This window comes from Centruroides sculpturatus, unplaced genomic scaffold (genome assembly GCF_000671375.1).
Source record: "Centruroides sculpturatus isolate CEXI.00-Female unplaced genomic scaffold, Cexi_2.0 scaffold1398, whole genome shotgun sequence".
NCBI lineage: Eukaryota > Metazoa > Arthropoda > Arachnida > Scorpiones > Buthidae > Centruroides > Centruroides sculpturatus.
The window spans coordinates 137,466-155,675 of record NW_019385517.1 but is presented as its reverse complement, the minus strand read 5'-3'; the positions used below and the strand labels follow the sequence as shown (position 1 = coordinate 155,675).

At 31.3% G+C, this 18,210-nt stretch overlaps 2 protein-coding genes across 2 annotated transcripts; one reads left to right on the top strand and one right to left on the bottom strand.

Annotated features, from left to right (window-relative positions):
• Positions 1-874: 874 nt before the first annotated feature.
• LOC111639724 (putative nuclease HARBI1) lies at positions 875-2,377 on the top strand. The gene is made up of 4 exons (XM_023385662.1): positions 875-1,070; positions 1,216-1,433; positions 1,632-1,990; positions 2,101-2,377. Exons 1-4 carry the CDS (start codon positions 875-877, stop codon positions 2,375-2,377), a joined length of 1,050 nt encoding a protein of 349 aa, XP_023241430.1.
• Positions 2,378-3,387: 1,010 nt separating this feature from the next.
• On the bottom strand, positions 3,388-5,700 carry LOC111639722. The gene is made up of 4 exons (XM_023385660.1): positions 4,449-5,700; positions 4,319-4,380; positions 3,766-3,864; positions 3,388-3,690 (listed from the first exon to the last, which is right to left on the bottom strand). Exons 1-4 carry the CDS (start codon positions 4,528-4,530, stop codon positions 3,445-3,447), a joined length of 489 nt encoding a protein of 162 aa, XP_023241428.1. The 5' UTR covers positions 4,531-5,700; the 3' UTR covers positions 3,388-3,444.
• Between the last annotated feature and the right edge of the window lie 12,510 nt (positions 5,701-18,210).

Below are 18,210 nucleotides of genomic sequence, written 5' to 3'. Positions count from 1 at the left end.
AATAAAATATGATGGTACCATATAAAGGGTACGTACATAAAGTCGAACAAGTTAAATGAGAATGATGTCATCATCATTCTTATTTTGTTAGTCTTTCCAAACAATTCGTTTAGAAAATGAAATAGAATGAAGAACTAGTTTGTAGGATCTCTCATTGTTTTTAAATGTTATGCATTTCATATATTTATGGTTGTTGGATCTTTCTTCATGCGAGTTTTGTCAAATGCAATTAGGGCTATATCAATCTACTACAGTACTGTGGGACTGGAACAGTTACCTGAGAAGTTGGTGTTCATTCCCCAATAAATCATTATAATTTAAAGTAGGGGTCCCCAAAGTGGTCAATATCGACCCCAAGGGGTCGATAAGAGTTCTCCAGGGGTCAATTAATACATGAGGGTCGAAAGGGGGTCAATTAATTAATTAATACCAAAGAGGATCTATTAAATTGTCTAGGAAAAAAATAGAATATTCCAATAAAAATTCGAAATACGAATATGATAAACAACATTGCTGACTACCCTAGTTATAACTTGAGTTTTGCCTTAGCCTATGCTGCTTTAAGCTTGTGTTACTCTGTTTTCACGCATCTGGCAACTGTACTAGTGATGCAAACGTGTTATGAACGCTGGTAGTTCATTATACACAGACATACATTGCACTGTTACACTCTAGTTGGGTTGTCACTCTAACCCCCGTATTCACCAACGCGAGTTAGAGTTAGAGTTAGGGTTAACTCTCGAGTTATTGGTAAATTGGTATTCACCAACTCCGAATCTTGAGTCAAACACAATAACTCTAACTCTAGAAAATCAGCGAGTAGATGATAACTCTAGGTTTGACGCCTGCGCAAAGCAATCTATTTCAGGGAAAAATGGTGACATTCGACGAAGACGAAGCTGAGATGCTAGAAAATCTGAAATATTTAGATTATATAAATCGTATGGAACGAAGAAGTCGGCGGATTATTTCTCCAAGAAGAAATGACCTCGAACAATTGGACGATTACGACTTTCTATGTCGATATCGTTTGCCAAAAGAGAGCGTAAGAAACTTATTAGAACGAATTGGTCACAATTTAGTTTCTACATCATAGAGAAATTATGCGATGTCGCCGATGGAACAACTGTTGTTGGCTCTACGTTTTTATGCCACTGGAACATTTCAGTTGGTCGTAGGCGATTTAAATGATTTAAGTCAATCATCTNAATTTAGTTTCTACATCATCGAGAAATTATGCGATGTCGCCGATGGAACAACTGTTGTTGGCTCTACGTTTTTATGCCACTGGAACATTTCAGTTGGTCGTAGGCGATTTAAATGATTTAAGTCAATCATCTGCGTGTAGAGCGATTAATAGAGTGAGTTTTTTAATTGCTCAACTCTCCTCAGATTATATCCAGTTGCCTAAAACAGAATCTGAAAGGAAGCAAGTAAGTAGGCCTAATATTCCTTTATCTTTTGCTATTATAGTAATAAAATGATTTTATCTTGTTTTTTTTACAAATTTCTATATTAGAATCATTAAATTATATACAGTGTTTATTCATTTAATTAATACATTACTTTTCAACGTATGAACTGTAATAAAATATAAAAATAATAGGTCAAGTATATATTTATATTTTCAGATAAGTCAAAACTTTTTTCATTTGAGTGGTTTTCCATGTGTGTATGGAGCCATTGACTGCACCCACATTCCAATTCAGTCACCGGGAGGAGAAACTGCTGAATTATTTCGAAATAGAAAAGGATATTTTTCTATTAATGTTCAGACAGTTTCAGATAGCCAACTTAAGATCAGAAATATAGTAGCTAGATGGCCAGGTAGTTCTCACGATAGCACTATATTTGCCAATAGTCATCTGTGTGCTATGTTTCAAGCAGGAGATATTCCATCGAAATATCATCTTCTTGGTGACAGTGGATATGGATGCAAGGCATATCTATTAACTCCAATATTAAATCCAGAAAGTGATCAAGAAAAAAGGTAATTATTAGTTTTATAATATATATTATTAAAATATATTTAATGCATAATACAGTTTTAAATGATCATGTACATTTCAAAATTAATATCAATTATTTTTTCTTTGAAAGATATAACAGATGCCACATAAAAGCACGGAACACAGTGGAACGGCAATATGGTTTGTGGAAACGACGTTTTCCCTGTTTGTCAGTAGGTTTACGTTGCAACCTACAAAATGCTATGGCTGTCATAGTTGCCACTGCAGTGCTTCATAACATTGCAATTTCAGATGGAAATATGACAGTTCCAACAGAATTTGATATTTCCATGAATGAAGATGTTCCAGTGCCTNAAATATGTTGGGCCCTGTCCCTCACCCTGCCACTCTATTATGGGTATGGCTGAACCCATGGTGAGTTTGGAAAAAAGATCCTTAGTGACCACAGGACAGACTTAAAAAAACAAAAGCATATTGATATATATATATATTTTTTAAAACTCTTTCTGCCTTATGAGCACTAAGAGGGCCTCTTTCAACAAGCTCATTATGAATTTGGCCAGGCCTACAATGGTGAGGCCGGGTGGTGACAGATAGGACCCAACATATCCAGACCACCCACGAAAAATTCCTAGGTATTTTTTTGACCTATCAGATTAGATCCCGAATCCCCCAGAGCAGTAGGCTGCCACCTTGACCGATCAGCCATCCAGCTGTGAAAGTGTATTGATATTTGAAGAATGATGTAATGCATTATTTATAAACAATTTTATTTTATTTAAACAAATAATAATGAAAACAAGTTACTTTTTGAAACAAGTAATTCTCCATAAAAGTTAAGTAATAAAATATTCCTAAATAAAAGTTGTAGGGATGAATGGAGTAATTGTAAATCCTGTTTTTGGGCTGACTTAACATGTTTGTAAGGCAGAGGATATTGTAAATGGCCATAATTTTTTAGATGAAAAATGCACAAAATTTGACAGTGTTATTTCACTAAGCAAATGAAACGTAGACAGAAATCCTGTTGTAACACAATATGGTTTATGAGAAATTCACCATGCTTTTCTGTTGGACTACACTATAATTTGCAGAATGCAGTGCATATTATAGTTCTTCACAATATTGCACTACAAGGTATAGCATTATTTCATGATGATGATAATGCTCATTTTTTAACTTCAGATGTGCCTGTACAACTATGTAAATACCAGAAATGTTCAAGGTTTTGTGAAAAAGATGCAATAATTCAGAATTTTGTGTTTAATGTTAAAATAAAAATTTCATATATTTTTAAATAAACTTTTGTTTTCTGAAAAGTTTTATTTTTATTACTGTATTATTATTCTAAAAAGAAACAATATACACAGGACACAAATACTTCATAAAAAATTTTATATTAAAAATAAAAGCACTTTTTACACTGTATATAAATATATATTTTGCAAAAAAGTATTACAAATTAATTGCAATATTAATTTAATTGCAATCTAAGACTGGATGGATCATCCTCTAAAATTTGCAATATTTTTTGCTGGACTTGTAATTGTGTTTTCATTAGGAGCATTTTCAAATCATGTTCTTCTGTCATGAATTTCATTTTTAATTCATGCTCCTCTTCAATAGTTTGCTTTTTTTTCTTCGCTTGTTCGTAAATTGCCTCAGCTGCTTCAGGCTGTTTTCTTTTTTTATTTTGAATTTTTTTCTCATTAGTGGAACTCTGATTGGAAAGTAATTATTTCATTATAAGCTGAAACAATATTTTTTATGGAATATAATTATTTTTAAGATTTACCTGCTGATTATCAATATTTTCAATATAAAAATCTGCAGTGGGTTCAATGACTTCCATAGTCATTACATTAGTGATTTCTGGTAAATGTGTAACTGAAACCTGCAAGATAAATAATTATGTTATTTGAAAATTAAATATGTGAACTTGGCATTAAAACTATATTACTAACTACTAATATTAATACTAGTTCTTTTATAACTTACAAGACATTTGTAACTGAAAACCATCTAGACTTTTTTGATTTATGAATGAAACAATGTGTAACTTATAACAATATTTCAAAGTATTAAGATGTACACAATTTGAATAGTACATACAGTATAAACTTTCATACAATTCATATATTAAATATTATAGTTTTACATTTAAATGACATGATATAGTTTAAATTATAGATGTAATTTATACATGAAATGTATGTATATTCTTATTGTGTATTGTACAGTGAAGTACAGACTTTATATAGGAAGTATTTTCATGTATACTATAAATATTTGCACAATTGTAAGTATTATAAAGTAATTTATTGATAACTAAATAAACATTGACTTACTTCAGATGCAGATACATCACATATACTTTGAGAATTTTCTACAAAAGTTGCAGCTATCTCTGCTATTAAAATATATTACTAATTAATTCAAAATTTAAAAAATTATAAATTATAATGCCTTAATACTTACTTGTATTAGGTTGGGCATCACTATCAAACCCATTATATAAAGGCTGTGTTAAAACTCCCATCGACAGGAGTTTTTCAGACATTACATCCGAATTATTTAAGACAGGAGGAGGGTTTCCTCCTCCTGTCTTAAATAATTCGGTTTTTTTCTGAGCCTGTTCTTTTACGGCTCTTTTTTTTTAAGTTTTTGTAGCAGTCCCAAAGCTGCTTACTTTTTCTAAGCGTCACTCCCGGGATTCCATTGTATTCTTCCGTTAATACCTCCCAGGTATCTCTTTTCTGTTTTGAAGAAACAGCATTTGTTTTTTTGTTTTCTATTATAATTTTATGTTTCTCGACTAATTCGAGAAGAATTTCTTTCTCAAAATTAGAAAAATTGCGGCGTGCACAGCTTTCCATTTCACTTTCCGCCATTTTCTACATGTGTTTCTATTCTATTCTATTCGTCTCCTCCCTGGTTCATACACGTGTTTGCTTTCAACCAATAAGAACTCTGCTTATGAAAGAAGACTTGTTTAATCTCGAACGCAGGATTGTTTTAAAATATTAACTCTAGGGTAGCGAAACTCTAGAGTTAAATTTTTATCTGAATACGAAAGAAGAGTAACTCGTAATCTGACTTCGAGTTACATCTAACCTCGAGTTCATCAACTCTCTGTTTAACTCGCGTTGGTGAATATGGGGGTAAGTATTTTATATCTAAATGTAGATATTTTGTCCTTTACAGAGAAAATATCATAATATATCGAAAATCATTAGTATAGTACAGAAGCGTTTGCAAGAAAAAATCAAGGTCTTAGATTATCAGGTTGCCTCAGAGAAGAAATGCTTCTCATTGGTTGCTTATTTGACGTCACTCTTAGTCGAAAACGAAACATCTTACTATGTCCTTATGGTAGAAACGTTACCGATCAGAGGCTCGTAGCTTTAATTACATGCTAATATTTTATTAATTACGATACTTACTTAATTAAATAAAAATAAAAATTGATTATAAATAAGAAAAATCCGGAATATTGAGCAAATCTTCGTAATTTTTACGTGTAAAGTTGAAGTTAAAATGAGTTTTTCTACTTTGTAAATGAAATCTATTTTATCTATTTTATGATTTTATAACAACAATAGTTTCTTAAAACGATTAATTTTGGTAAATCCTACGTAGGTGATTTATATATAAGTAAATTAATTTAATTTCTATCGTCAAACTACTATATATTTTTTTTTGAACTAAAAATAATATTGGTCTATTTTTCAATTTTTAATACTCGTGTACCGAAAACGATATTATTGATATTAATATATACAAATTAAGTTTCAAAAGAACAATTTTTTATGTTATAAACACATTTTTGATGCCAATATGTACAAATTAAATGCTACATAAAAACAATTAATTAAATCAGGTACAAACTTTTTTTAATTTTCTATTGTTATTACAATTTACTTTTCTTTTCACAGCGAAACGATCATGTTTAATTAAATTATTCAAAAATTTCAATCTAATCCATACACGTTGCTTTACGTATGTGTATGTAATGTCTTCTGGCAAGTTAATTGTCTGTTTAAGTAATGATGTAATAGATGAAACCGTTTTACATTTCAAATGCAGTTTAACAGTTTTTGTAAAAATTGATTCCATTTTTTTAACTAAATTAAAGAAATCTTCTGATGGTTGTGACAGTCCACCAAAAGATAAATCCTGAACAAGGGACATCATTGTATAACTATGTTCATTTTTATTTTGGTGACTGACACTTCCTAAATTTGGATATTTTTTTTGTATTTTCTTGCAATCCACCCTGCTAAATATTGTAATCCATCATTTTTTAATTCATCTAATTCATCATTTTTTAATTCTACATTTTCCTGAGATATATCACATAAATCATCATCATTTACATTGCATGAATTTTCAGATATTCCTTGTTCTTTAGAACTAGACATATCTGAAACTTCTTGCAGTAAATCTGCCTCTTCAAACATTTCATTTATTAAATAATTTTCAGCTATCTGATCTTCTGTGTTTAATTTATTTTGCAATATTCCTGGTGATTTGCCTAAAATTATCATTCTTACTCTATATATTACTTCAAGTGGACTAGGATGATCATTTAAACCACCTCTAGTTCGAATCTGTGAAAATAGATTTTCTAAAGAATCCTGATTTACTTTACATGTTAAGATATAATGGTATTTAGGAAATTTTGAACTAAGGTCGAAAAATAAATCTTTAATAGATTTAATAGATATAAGCATTCCTTTTTGAAATGTTTGAAGTGATTTTTTAGATACACATCTCATACTTTCAATTATTCTGTAAGTATTATCAAGTATATTATTTTGTTCTGTTATGTTAATGCCATAAGCACATTTGGAGGGATAATCAATTTTGTAATGAAAATTGGGTGTTGAACTATTCATAACATCAAACCATGCATTAATTGATGATATAAATTCAGAAGCTGCTAAGGCATTTTCAGTTTTAATATATCTTTTAATAGCAATAGCTGTAGAATTAGAAAATAATTCACAAGCTAACCTAACATTTTGTCGTTGAAATTTCTGACATGTAATATGCTCTTCTTTTAATTTATGGCAAACTTTCATTTCATTGGAATCTATTTGAAGTAACTGTTGTAATGAGTCTTTGTTTATTAATGTATGATCTGAAGTTAGAAAACCTGTATCTAAAATCCAATTTCTAATGAGTTTTAACAAATGAGATGTGTCTGGAAAATAGTATATATTATTTCCATTAGATGGATGTATAAATTTTGTATTAAATATATTTATCCCTAATTCCTTCCATAATCCTATATTTTGTCCACCGCAGTCACTAACAACAGCAACAACAGTATATCCTGCATCAAAAAGTTTTGAAATAACAGTAAATAAAAGTTGTTTTTTCATTTTAACATCANAATTTTGTATTGAATATATTTATCCCTAATTCCTTCCATAATCCTATATTTTGTCCACCGCAGTCACTAACAACAACAACAACAGTATATCCTGCATCAAAAAGTTTTGGAATAACAGTAAATAAAAGTTGTTTTTTCATTTTAACATCAAAATCCACATAAACGGGTTGTTTCCATGATGCGAATAGTCCTCTTGCCATCATCACTAAAACTTGATCATTGGGTCCAATAACTTTATCCCTCACTTTATTATATTCATATATATGCTTTTCCTGAAATATCAGTAAAATGTTAAAACAGAAAATTAAAATAATTATTGAATTATGTGGATTACAAGTTACTCCTCTTTTGTATTCAGATAAAAATTAACTCTAGAGTTTTGCTACTCTAGAATTAATATTTTAAAACAATCATGCATTCGAGATTAAACAAGTTCTCTTTTGTAAACAGTGTCTTGATTGGTTGAAAGCAAACACATTTAGAAAATGGCGGAAAGTCAAATGGATAGCAGTGCACGCCATAATTTCACAAATTTTGAGAAGGAAATGCTTCTCGAATTAGTTGAAAAATATAAATCTGTAATTGAAAATAAGAAAACAAATGCAGTTTCTTACAAACAAAAGAGAGACACGTGGGAAGTATTAACCAAAGAATATAATGGTATCCCGGTGTCACACTCAGAAAAAGCAAACAGCTATGGGACTGTTACAAAAATTTAAAAAAGAAAGCCGTAAAAGAACAATCACAGAAAAAAAAAACGAATTATTTAAAACAGAAAGAGGAAACCTTCCTCCTATTTTAAATAAATCAGACATAATGGCTTAAAAACTTCTTTCGATGGGTGTCTTAACTCAGCCTTTAGAAAATGACTTTGATAGTGATGCCCAATCTAAAACAAGTAAGTATTAAGGCATTAAATTTATAATTTTTTAAATTTTGAATTAATTAGTAATATATTTTAATAGCAGAGATAGCTACAACTTCAGTAATAAATGCTCAAGATATACACCTACGTGATGTATCTGCATCTGAAGTAAGTCAATGTTTATTATTTAGTTATCAATACCTTGTATACAGGTTAACAACACTCGTTAACCTGAAGAAGACCGGAAATAACGGTCGAAAACGTTTGTAGTACTTTTAAATATTTTACTGGTTATTTAAAGGTTGTTGGGAGTTTATTAGTTATCAATAAATTACTTTATAATATTTAAATGACAACTGTGCAAATATTTATAGTATACATGAAAATTACTTCCTATATAAAGTCTGTAATTCACTATACAATACACAATAAGAATATACATACATTTTATGTATAAATTACATCTATAATTTAAACTGCAACATGTAATTTAAATGTAAAATTATAATATTTAATATATGAATTGTATGAAAAAGTTTATACTGTATGTACTATTCCAATTGTGTACATCATAATATTTCAAATTATTAAAAGTTACACATTCTTTCATTTAACATTTCATTCATAAATCCTAAGTCTAGATAATTTACAGTTACAAATGTCTTCCAAGTTTTAAAAGAACTAATATTAATATCAGTAGTTAGTAATATAGTTTTAATGTCAAATTCACATATTTTATTTTCAAGTAACATAATTTTTTATCTTGCAGGTTTCAGCTATACCACAAATAACTGATGTAATATCTGTGGATGTCATTGAACCAGCTGTAGATTTTTATGTGGAAGAATTTCAAAATATTGATGATCAGAAAGTAAATCTTAAAAATAATTATATTCCATAAAAATACTGTTTTAGCTTAAATGAAATAATTATCTTTCAATTAGTTCCACCAATGACAAAAACAATCAAAATAAAAAGAAAACAGCCTGAAGCAACTGAAGCCATCTACGAACAGGTGAAAAGAAGAAAGGAAATGCTCAAAGAAGAGCATGAATTAAAAATCAAATTTATGACCAGAGCTGTGGAGTCGGAGTCATGGAGTTTTGGTGTTTTAGCCGGAGTCGGAGTCGTCAAAAATTCCGCCAACTCTGACTCCCTTTTACTTTCCTGTCTTGTTATGTATATAAAACAGATAACTATTGGAATCGCGTCAAATTTGACCCTCCGAGTGTTTTTGCAAATTTACATATTTGGAGACTTCCTGGACCAAAAAAAATGTCAAATAAAGGAGAAAAATTAGCTCGCGCGCACATGCTTATGTGTGTTGGCATTGAATTTGTTTAATTTCTTTATTCTCCGTTCTGAGATATTGTCAGAATGGTTAAGTTTAAGAAACGAAATCTGGCACCGTAGCTTGTGTATAAAGAGGCATTAACACTATTAAATTTTGGTTCTTAATTAATTAAAGATCGACAGGATGGAGGCATAGAAAGGGTTGTGTCATATCTCCAGTGTGGTCAGACTTAATGAACATTTTAGTCGTTATTAGCGTTCACAATTTTTTTTTATATATAAAACTCGTTTCTACTTTCAAAATTAAGCTCTTTGTCATTTTATAATAGTACATCAAAACTTGGTTAAGATGTTCTCACTTAAGATGTTTCTTCTCCTAAGTCGTTCAAATTTTGCAGTACGATTATCATCATTATGCCCTTAATCAATGGTGGTAAAAGATGTCGCTAGCCAAAAGACGGACCTCGGGAATGATTGAAAGTTGTGGAATGAAGTCCGGGTTCCAGTGAATCCAGGACGTGGTAAATTTTACCCTATCATCCCACTCTCTCGTCGGTCCTGCCCATAAGACTCTTGTTAAAAATTTCCTCGTGAGATTCCATTAAACAATTTTTACCAGCTTAAAACAATCAAGTCGCTGACCAATCGTGTTTTCCTCAGAAAATGCATGCACAGAAATCCTGTAGTCTCAATAGAAGGGCTGTGCAACATTCGATATTACTTATATCGGAAGTTAATACCAAAATTTATGAAGTTAATTAATTCAACAACCCAATGCTAAGAAACTTTAAAATTTCAAAATTTAGATTACAAATGAAATTCGTTACGTTGATTCCAGTATCGACAATTACACGATTTCTAACTGACTTAACGTTTGGAAATTGAAATCATGCTTTTGATTGGCTGACAAATTTCAACTATAAACAATTTTGTATTTGAATTCAAAAATTACTACTGACCAAACTTTTAAATTTCTTTCTGTGATTGACTAGAAAAAAGTCTGTTGACTAACGGTAGTTTTAAAAACAGTATAAATAGGCAGTCTCCATTTGGAATCTTTACTTATCAACGACGTTCTGCTCTTCTTACCATACTGTAAGTATAAATATATATATTTTTTATATATACTGTATTGGTCTGAATATTATGCAATGTTTTTCCTAGACTGTTACATGCTAATTAGAAGCTTGCACTAAAAACTAATCTAGTACTTTTGGATTTCCGTCAGATGAATAAATTACTTTTTACAAAATTAAAAAGACAAAGTCGTTCTAAAAATATATATTTCAGACGATTACCATTTTTACAAAGTGTTCTAGAACAAAGTACAGACAGCTGGACCTTCCTTTTTAGGCTACACAACTGCCTATATTTAAAAAGTTCCTTAAAAACACAAAAAAACCAATAAATATTAAGAAAAAATCTTCTTTAAAATTGGAATGGTAAATCTTACGACGTCTTGTTACTTCATCTTTGTCCATTGGGTTTCTGGCTCTTTGGCCAATGGACAAAGATGAAGTAACAAGACGTTGTAAGATTTACCATTCCAATTTTAAAGAAGATTTTTTCTTAATATTTATTGGTTTTTTTGTGTTTTTAAGGAACTTTTTAAATATAGGCAGTTGTGTAGCCTAAAAAGGAAGGTCCAGCTGTCTGTACTTTGTTCTAGAACACTTTGTAAAAATGGTAATCGTCTGAAATATATATTTTTAGAACGACTTTGTCTTTTTAATTTTGTAAAAAATAGTCTAGTACTTTAAAAATTATACTTAATACATTTTATTGTACCTCTTCTGTAATCAAACATTTGGATTATAAAAAGTGTTTCTGTCATTCCCGCCAAAGATGTTTTTCTGCTTAACTCGTTTTTTCGAGCCGTCCATTCAAAAATGTCTTAAGAGACTATAATATAAAAATTCTTTAGTAAAATCTAATAAAAGATAACGCCACACGCAACTTTAACTTCACCTGAAAAGTTAGGTAACTCCAGTAGCGCGTTATAGCTTAGTAGGACCCAGGCAAATTTGAATTAGAGGCCCCATACAGTGTTGAATTCAAACATATTTATTAAGAGAAACTGACACCTGTGCCACACCGGCAATTTACGGTCCCCAGATAAAGCGTCTAATTTAAATTTAGATTTTTTTATTACAATAAAGAATTTATAAAAGAGTGATTTGGTGCCTGCAGTTTATAAGAGCCTTAGGAAATTGTCCATTCTGCCTATAGGATAATGCGCCACTATTCATACTGCGCAATTTGTTGTTAGATTTTTTATTATTTTGCTTTAATTTTAAATAAAAATTTTTTCTTAAAAACTAAATGTATATGCCCAGCTTTCCTCGGGCTTATGAGGAATGGAGAATTGGCGAGGTTGAGTTAAAAAAGGGTGAAAAAATACAACATTCTTAGTAACTAAAATTCATTGTTCCAAAATGAGAATACCTGAGCTGTTAGATATAGAAAACCAAGTATTTATATAGTTTGTCACTGTTTATATCATTGTCGCAGAAATTAATTGAAAATAATATTCATTTTTTTAAAATTATATCTTTTTGTATGAATTATTAAGCTGCAATTTTCAAATTGCAGACCTATACATCCGTACCGTCATCCGTCTTCCTGTCTATCCTTTATTAACCTCGAAAACGAAGAGAAATATATGAAAATTGAGAGATATTAAAAGTTTTGGAGCCGGAGGCCTCAAATAACTATATATGAACTTTTGATAGGGACCGGCAGATTGCCCTTGTATTGCGTTGCCGTAATACAACTAACCAACCCAAATTGGATAAAAGCTGAAATTGATTAACATATAAAAATTAAATCAATATTTTTGGGATGGTATTACGACAATAACTTAGATAATGTTAGGTACGTTAAACATAACTGCCGAGTTGCAGACCGATCGGTCGAATGGTCTAGGAGTGCATAGCGAATGAACGAACAAACAAACATTTTTATTGATGTTTTTATTAAAATATATATCAGATTTAAATATTTTTTTCTAGTGAAAATAAAGGTGAACACAAACCTCGTCTACGATAAATCAGGACTCAAAGAAAAAATCCTCAGTTTATGAATATTTCACAATAAGTGAGGACAAATTATTTTTTGTATGTCATGCGAAGGATGATGATGATGATAGTGAAATTTGTGGCCAAAAGCTTTCTGCTTACTCGGGAAAAGGAACTAATGCGCCAAGTAGAGCATCAAACATGAAACGACATATACAACGCTATCATTCTAATTTGCTAAAAATCATCACCGACAAAGATAACAGCACAAGTAAGAGAAATGATAGCTGTAAATTACCAGAAGAAAGAAGAGTGACGACTATAGGTAATTATTTTGCAAGAAATAAAGTTACTGTGTCTATGACCGCTGAAAAATTTAATAGCTGCATTAGTGAAATGGTTTATAAAAATTCTGTGCCTCTCACTTTTTTCACCAGTTCAGCTTTTATTAGACTGAATGGAGAAATGGCCGATAAACTTGGAGTATCATTGGAAAGAAGCAGTGTTCAGAATCTAGTACTGGAAGATGCTAACAAAGAGAAAACTATAGTGAAGAATCTCTTACAGAGAAAATTCATTTTTCTGAAAATAGATGCTTGTACACGCCATCGGGTAAATTACTTAGCTATTAATGTTCAATTTATAGACAATCAAAAGAATGTCGTCATTCGCACGTTGGCAATAAAAGATACTAAATCCCAACACACTAGCAACAGCATTAAAAAACTAGTGCTGGATGTCTTGGACGAATTCAATATTAAAATAGAACAAATTATAGCAATTGTGACAGACAACTCTCATAATATGGTGAGTACTGTCGAAAAAATAAATTCTATGAAGGCAGTAGATGATATTGATAAATCGGATGATAGCAGTATTAATAATTCTTTAGATGATATTGATAAATCGGATGATAGCTGTATTAATAATTCTTTAGATNTGTCGAAAAAATAAATTCTATGAAGGCAGTAGATGATATTGATAAATCGGATGATAGCAGTATTAATAATTCTTTAGATGATATTGATAAATCGGATGATAGCTGTATTAATAATTCTTTAGATGATATTGATAAATCGGATGATAGCAGTATTAATAATACTTTAGATGTGCAGCTCATACGTTGCAATTAGCAATTCGTGATGCCTTGAAAGAAAAACATGCAAGAAGTATTATTGAAAATGTACGAAACGTTGTAATAGCCGCTAGAACACCAAAAATAAATGAGATAATTACGCAGAGAGCTGGAAAAGGGGCAATTTTAGATCAAGCAACTAGATGGAGTAGTACGTACTTGATGATTGAGCGATTTCTTGAACTGAAGTCTGTTCTCAAGGACATGGCCCATCCGAACATGACGATAACTGAAACTCAATGGAAGGAAGTAGAGGAACTTAAAAATTTGCTTTTTCATTCATATATCGCAACCAATAATCAACCCATATACGAATGTTTCATGTGTTTTGTTTGAAATAATGTCATTGTTGATGTCATACAATTTTTCAAAAGTGTTGCTCAACCATCTAAGAATTTACACTGAAGAGATGCTCATACAAGCCTGAAATGCATATGTAATTTACAATAAAGGAATACTTAACCTCAGAGCTGAAAGAAAGTCTACCATTTTTTAATCATTCGGATTGAAGAAACATATACTAAATCTTTCTTTGTCATTTCTAATCAACCTATACACTGTGGGGGCCCTTTTGCATATTATACTGGCGTTTTTGTGTCTCGCTATTTGCTTCATAATCAGGAAGAGACATTTATTGTACGTAAACTTTGCGAAGTTACCACCAGCCTCCGAAAACATTAGTTTCATGTAATAAATAGATGTTCTCAGCAATAAGGTGTGTTGGATGTATCTAGTATATTGCTTAAGAGGCTGAGTCTGAGTATATATAATAGTATTATTATTACCCTGTTTTTAAAAGGCTAAGCTTTAGCTATTACATGATTATTTTAAGGTGTTGCAAATAGATATAATTAAATCATAAAATTAACAGATCAATTATTTAAACACTTGTCTTTTATCTGATTATCAAAACTACATTATTTAATAATAATTAAAAATGAAGTTTGTTCAATGTTTATTGACTTATACATTTTATTCTAGTCTACCATTAAATGACATTTTCATAATTATTATTTAATATATAAACTCAAGACATCTAATAAATAAAGTTATATTTTCTTCATTGACTCAATCACTCACTCGCTGACATGAATTGTTTGAGTAGAAGCAAACTTCTTACAGAAAACTGAAAGGTATAGTCAAAAGGGAATGTCAAATACATTATTCTGTAGCATCCAACAAGATTACGTTCTAGATGTGTAGTCATATGGACCCGCGTTTGCACCTCCCATTCCTATAGTGGAAACACTGAACCTCTTCCCAGACTTAGAGATCCTACTGCAGGGCCTCCCCGACAGGCAAAAGGAATACTACAGATGGATGACCACCCTCAAAATTAAGAAAACTAAGGAACCTTCCAAAGTTACACAACTGAGAGGAAAACTACGTCAAATACATTATTATAAAAATCTGAAATATCACAAAGAAATATTTTGTGCACTAGATATTAAACTGAAACCCTCAATGCTCCATAAAATACCATTGTGTCCTTGCAGTTGATTGAGCATTATCTGCTTATTTTTTAAAGATTAATTTACTCTGTATTATTTTAAATTATTGGGCTGCAATTTGAAAAAATTGTAGACTGTCATCTGTCCATCCACCTGTCTTTCCTTAATCTTGAGAATGGAGTTAGATAGATGAAAGATGAAACCAGATATGGAAACTTAGGGGTAGGAACCCCAATTAACTATATATGAACATCTGATGCAAATCAGAAGTCATGTTATTTCAATTCAAACATTTTCCCCAAGAGGTGTTAGATGACTGGCACGACTCAATTGTTAAAGGAAAAGTATGATGTACAGAGGCAAGCCATTACTAATTTGAAGGTGGAGAGCCTATATTTTAAGTGATATAAGTTAAAAATATGATTAAAAATTGCAGCCCTGCATTGTGATGATGTCACAACAAATAATTGCATGTTTTCTTTTGTCTTCTTATCAATTACTTTTTACTTTATTAAACTTTTAAATCAAACTTGTTCAGCTACATACCCACCAGGTTTTAGTATACTGGGGATATTCCCTCTAACAAAGTTAGTAGGGATATTCAAGAGTCAGAAAATGGTTAGTTCTATCAGAAAAATTCACAGAATATCAAATCATTACACCCTGGCATGTAAGCATTAACTTGATGTGCTGTAAATTTAAGAGTTGGTAGAGGGTCAATGAGATAAATTATTATGAAGCAACCTAGGATCAGAATTTCTTGGAAACAAATTAGCTATATCCTGAAGAAAATTTAGAAGCATTTGGGTGATAGGCAACTGTCATCATGCCTCTGCATTTATTTTCTGTGTTTTGGGATAATGAATACTAGGTATTGTACAGTACAGTACATTAAATGAAACTTTGGTATTCTTCTGTGCATTTACAACAAATGTTTGAAGTGGTGTCCACCAATTTCATTACACAGAGCACAATGATGAACCACATTTTGTTGTAATCTCTTAAAGAATGTTTGTTTTCTGATAGTATCAAAAGCTGAAATAATACAGATAGGCAATTCTTCCTTTGTTTCTACTGGTATTTCATAAGGGCAATATTTAGACATTTATCATGAAGAGCAGGAGGCTGATTTTGTTGACTGATACCTATGTTTGATACTTATAGTTCATACAAAGTACTAGTCGTCCTCATCGAATGTTGCATTTTTCCTTGAAATAGATCGCTTTGCGCAGGCGTCAAACCCAGAGTTATCGTCTACTCACCGATTTTCTAGAGTTAGAGTTATTATGTTTGACTCGAGATTCGGAGTTGGTGAATAGAGCTAGTGGAAGGAACAGCAAAACTAGATCGTGGCACTTCTAGCGGCGACGCCGGGTAACAGAATTGGGGCTACAAAGGCAGAATCAGTGTTGTTCTACCTAGTATTTTTGTACTAATCTAGTACCATTTTACTTGTTCCAGTATCAGGATACCCAACACCATTTTCCTCGTACTATTCATGAAATTCTAATATCTTTCCTTTCAATTTAGTACCTAGTTTATTTGCATTGTCATGTAAATAATTGTCAATTGGATATTAATAATGTAAAAATAATACATAAAGAAAAAAATATAGTTAAGAGAAAATTTAAAGAACATTTTGCGATAATTATGCATTATTATGAATTTGAATAATGGAGTGATGCCAGCGGAATGCTGGGAAGAGTTAGTGTTATTTAAGGATTGTAAACGCGATGGTACTAGTGAGAAAGATGTGCCTTTCATGGATGTTAGAGCGTCTTCTGTTGTCTCTTCTACTGAGAAAGATGTGTCGTTTGCAGATTTTGTTCCTGTTGTGCATTCTGGTTGTAAGAAACCCTACTGAGGAGGCCTTAGCAGGTGAAATGCATTTGGGGTGAAGTATATTTATTAAAATAAGTGTTTTTCTTTATGTTAATCTGTTTACCTCTTTCTTAATTTTTATACCAGTCTACATACTCGGGATTTATTAAGCCTCCAAAAGTCAGAAACGAATGGAAAACTAGCAGTTTTCCGTGTACTAGTGAATAGTGCAATACAGTAACAAATAATGTTTTTTAGAAGGCAGTGCGGTTTTGATGCAATCTCTACCGAAACCCTTGAGAAAAAGTAATTTAAAAAAAGGAGAGAAACTGTTTAAATGTAGACATGTTTCCAAACTAATAGAAATTTCCTTGGACAAGAATACAGATCCAATGAGGTTCAACTATCACACTGGAGTTGTTTCCCAAAACCAGTGTTTCCAAGAAACCCTACCAAGTTGAAATTAGGGTATATCTTTTTTCTTTCAATATTTGCATAGTTATCAATACGAGAATGAATGACATGCATTCACAATTAGAAACAAGTAATGATACAAGGCGATTCGATTTGTGTCAAGTAATCAAATTTTAAAAAATTGATGTTTTAATTTTGGTTTTTTGTTTGTTAAGTTATGGCAATGCAATACTTGGGTGATCTGCCCAGGGGAAGCCTTCCAGGTCTTTTCAAGGGAAACTGCTCCTATTTAAATATTACAGACATGGAGAAAACCCAGAAAACTCCACATGGCCAGCCCATCCGAATGAGGCACAAACCCACGACAGAACTCCCAGTGTTCAGGGTACAAAGATTGCTAGGCCACTGGTGGGCGACAAATTTTGGTTTTTTGAAGTTGTTTTATAATGTATACATATTTAAATAATTTGCTAGCAATTTGAACACAATAAATTTATAAAGCAACACATTATCAAGTACTTTAGTGGAACGCATAATAATATAATGTTTTTAGTGCTTTTTTGCCAGAGTATTGTTCATTTGAGAACAAATAAAACTTTGTATCTGGTGGCGCAGTAATATAGGTAACATTACAACCAACCACACAATAATTATTTTTTGAAGTTTTGTGTGGCAAAAAGCTGTGGTTCATTATCACAGGAAGAAAACAAGCACTGCGTTTCAGTACGTATCCAACCCAAAGACGCATGTGTTTTCCCGAAGCAGTTTTCTTTGCCTGTGTATGGGTGGCACTAAACTCAGCTCCACTAGCTCTATACAGGGGTTAGAGTCCTATCTTTTCGAATT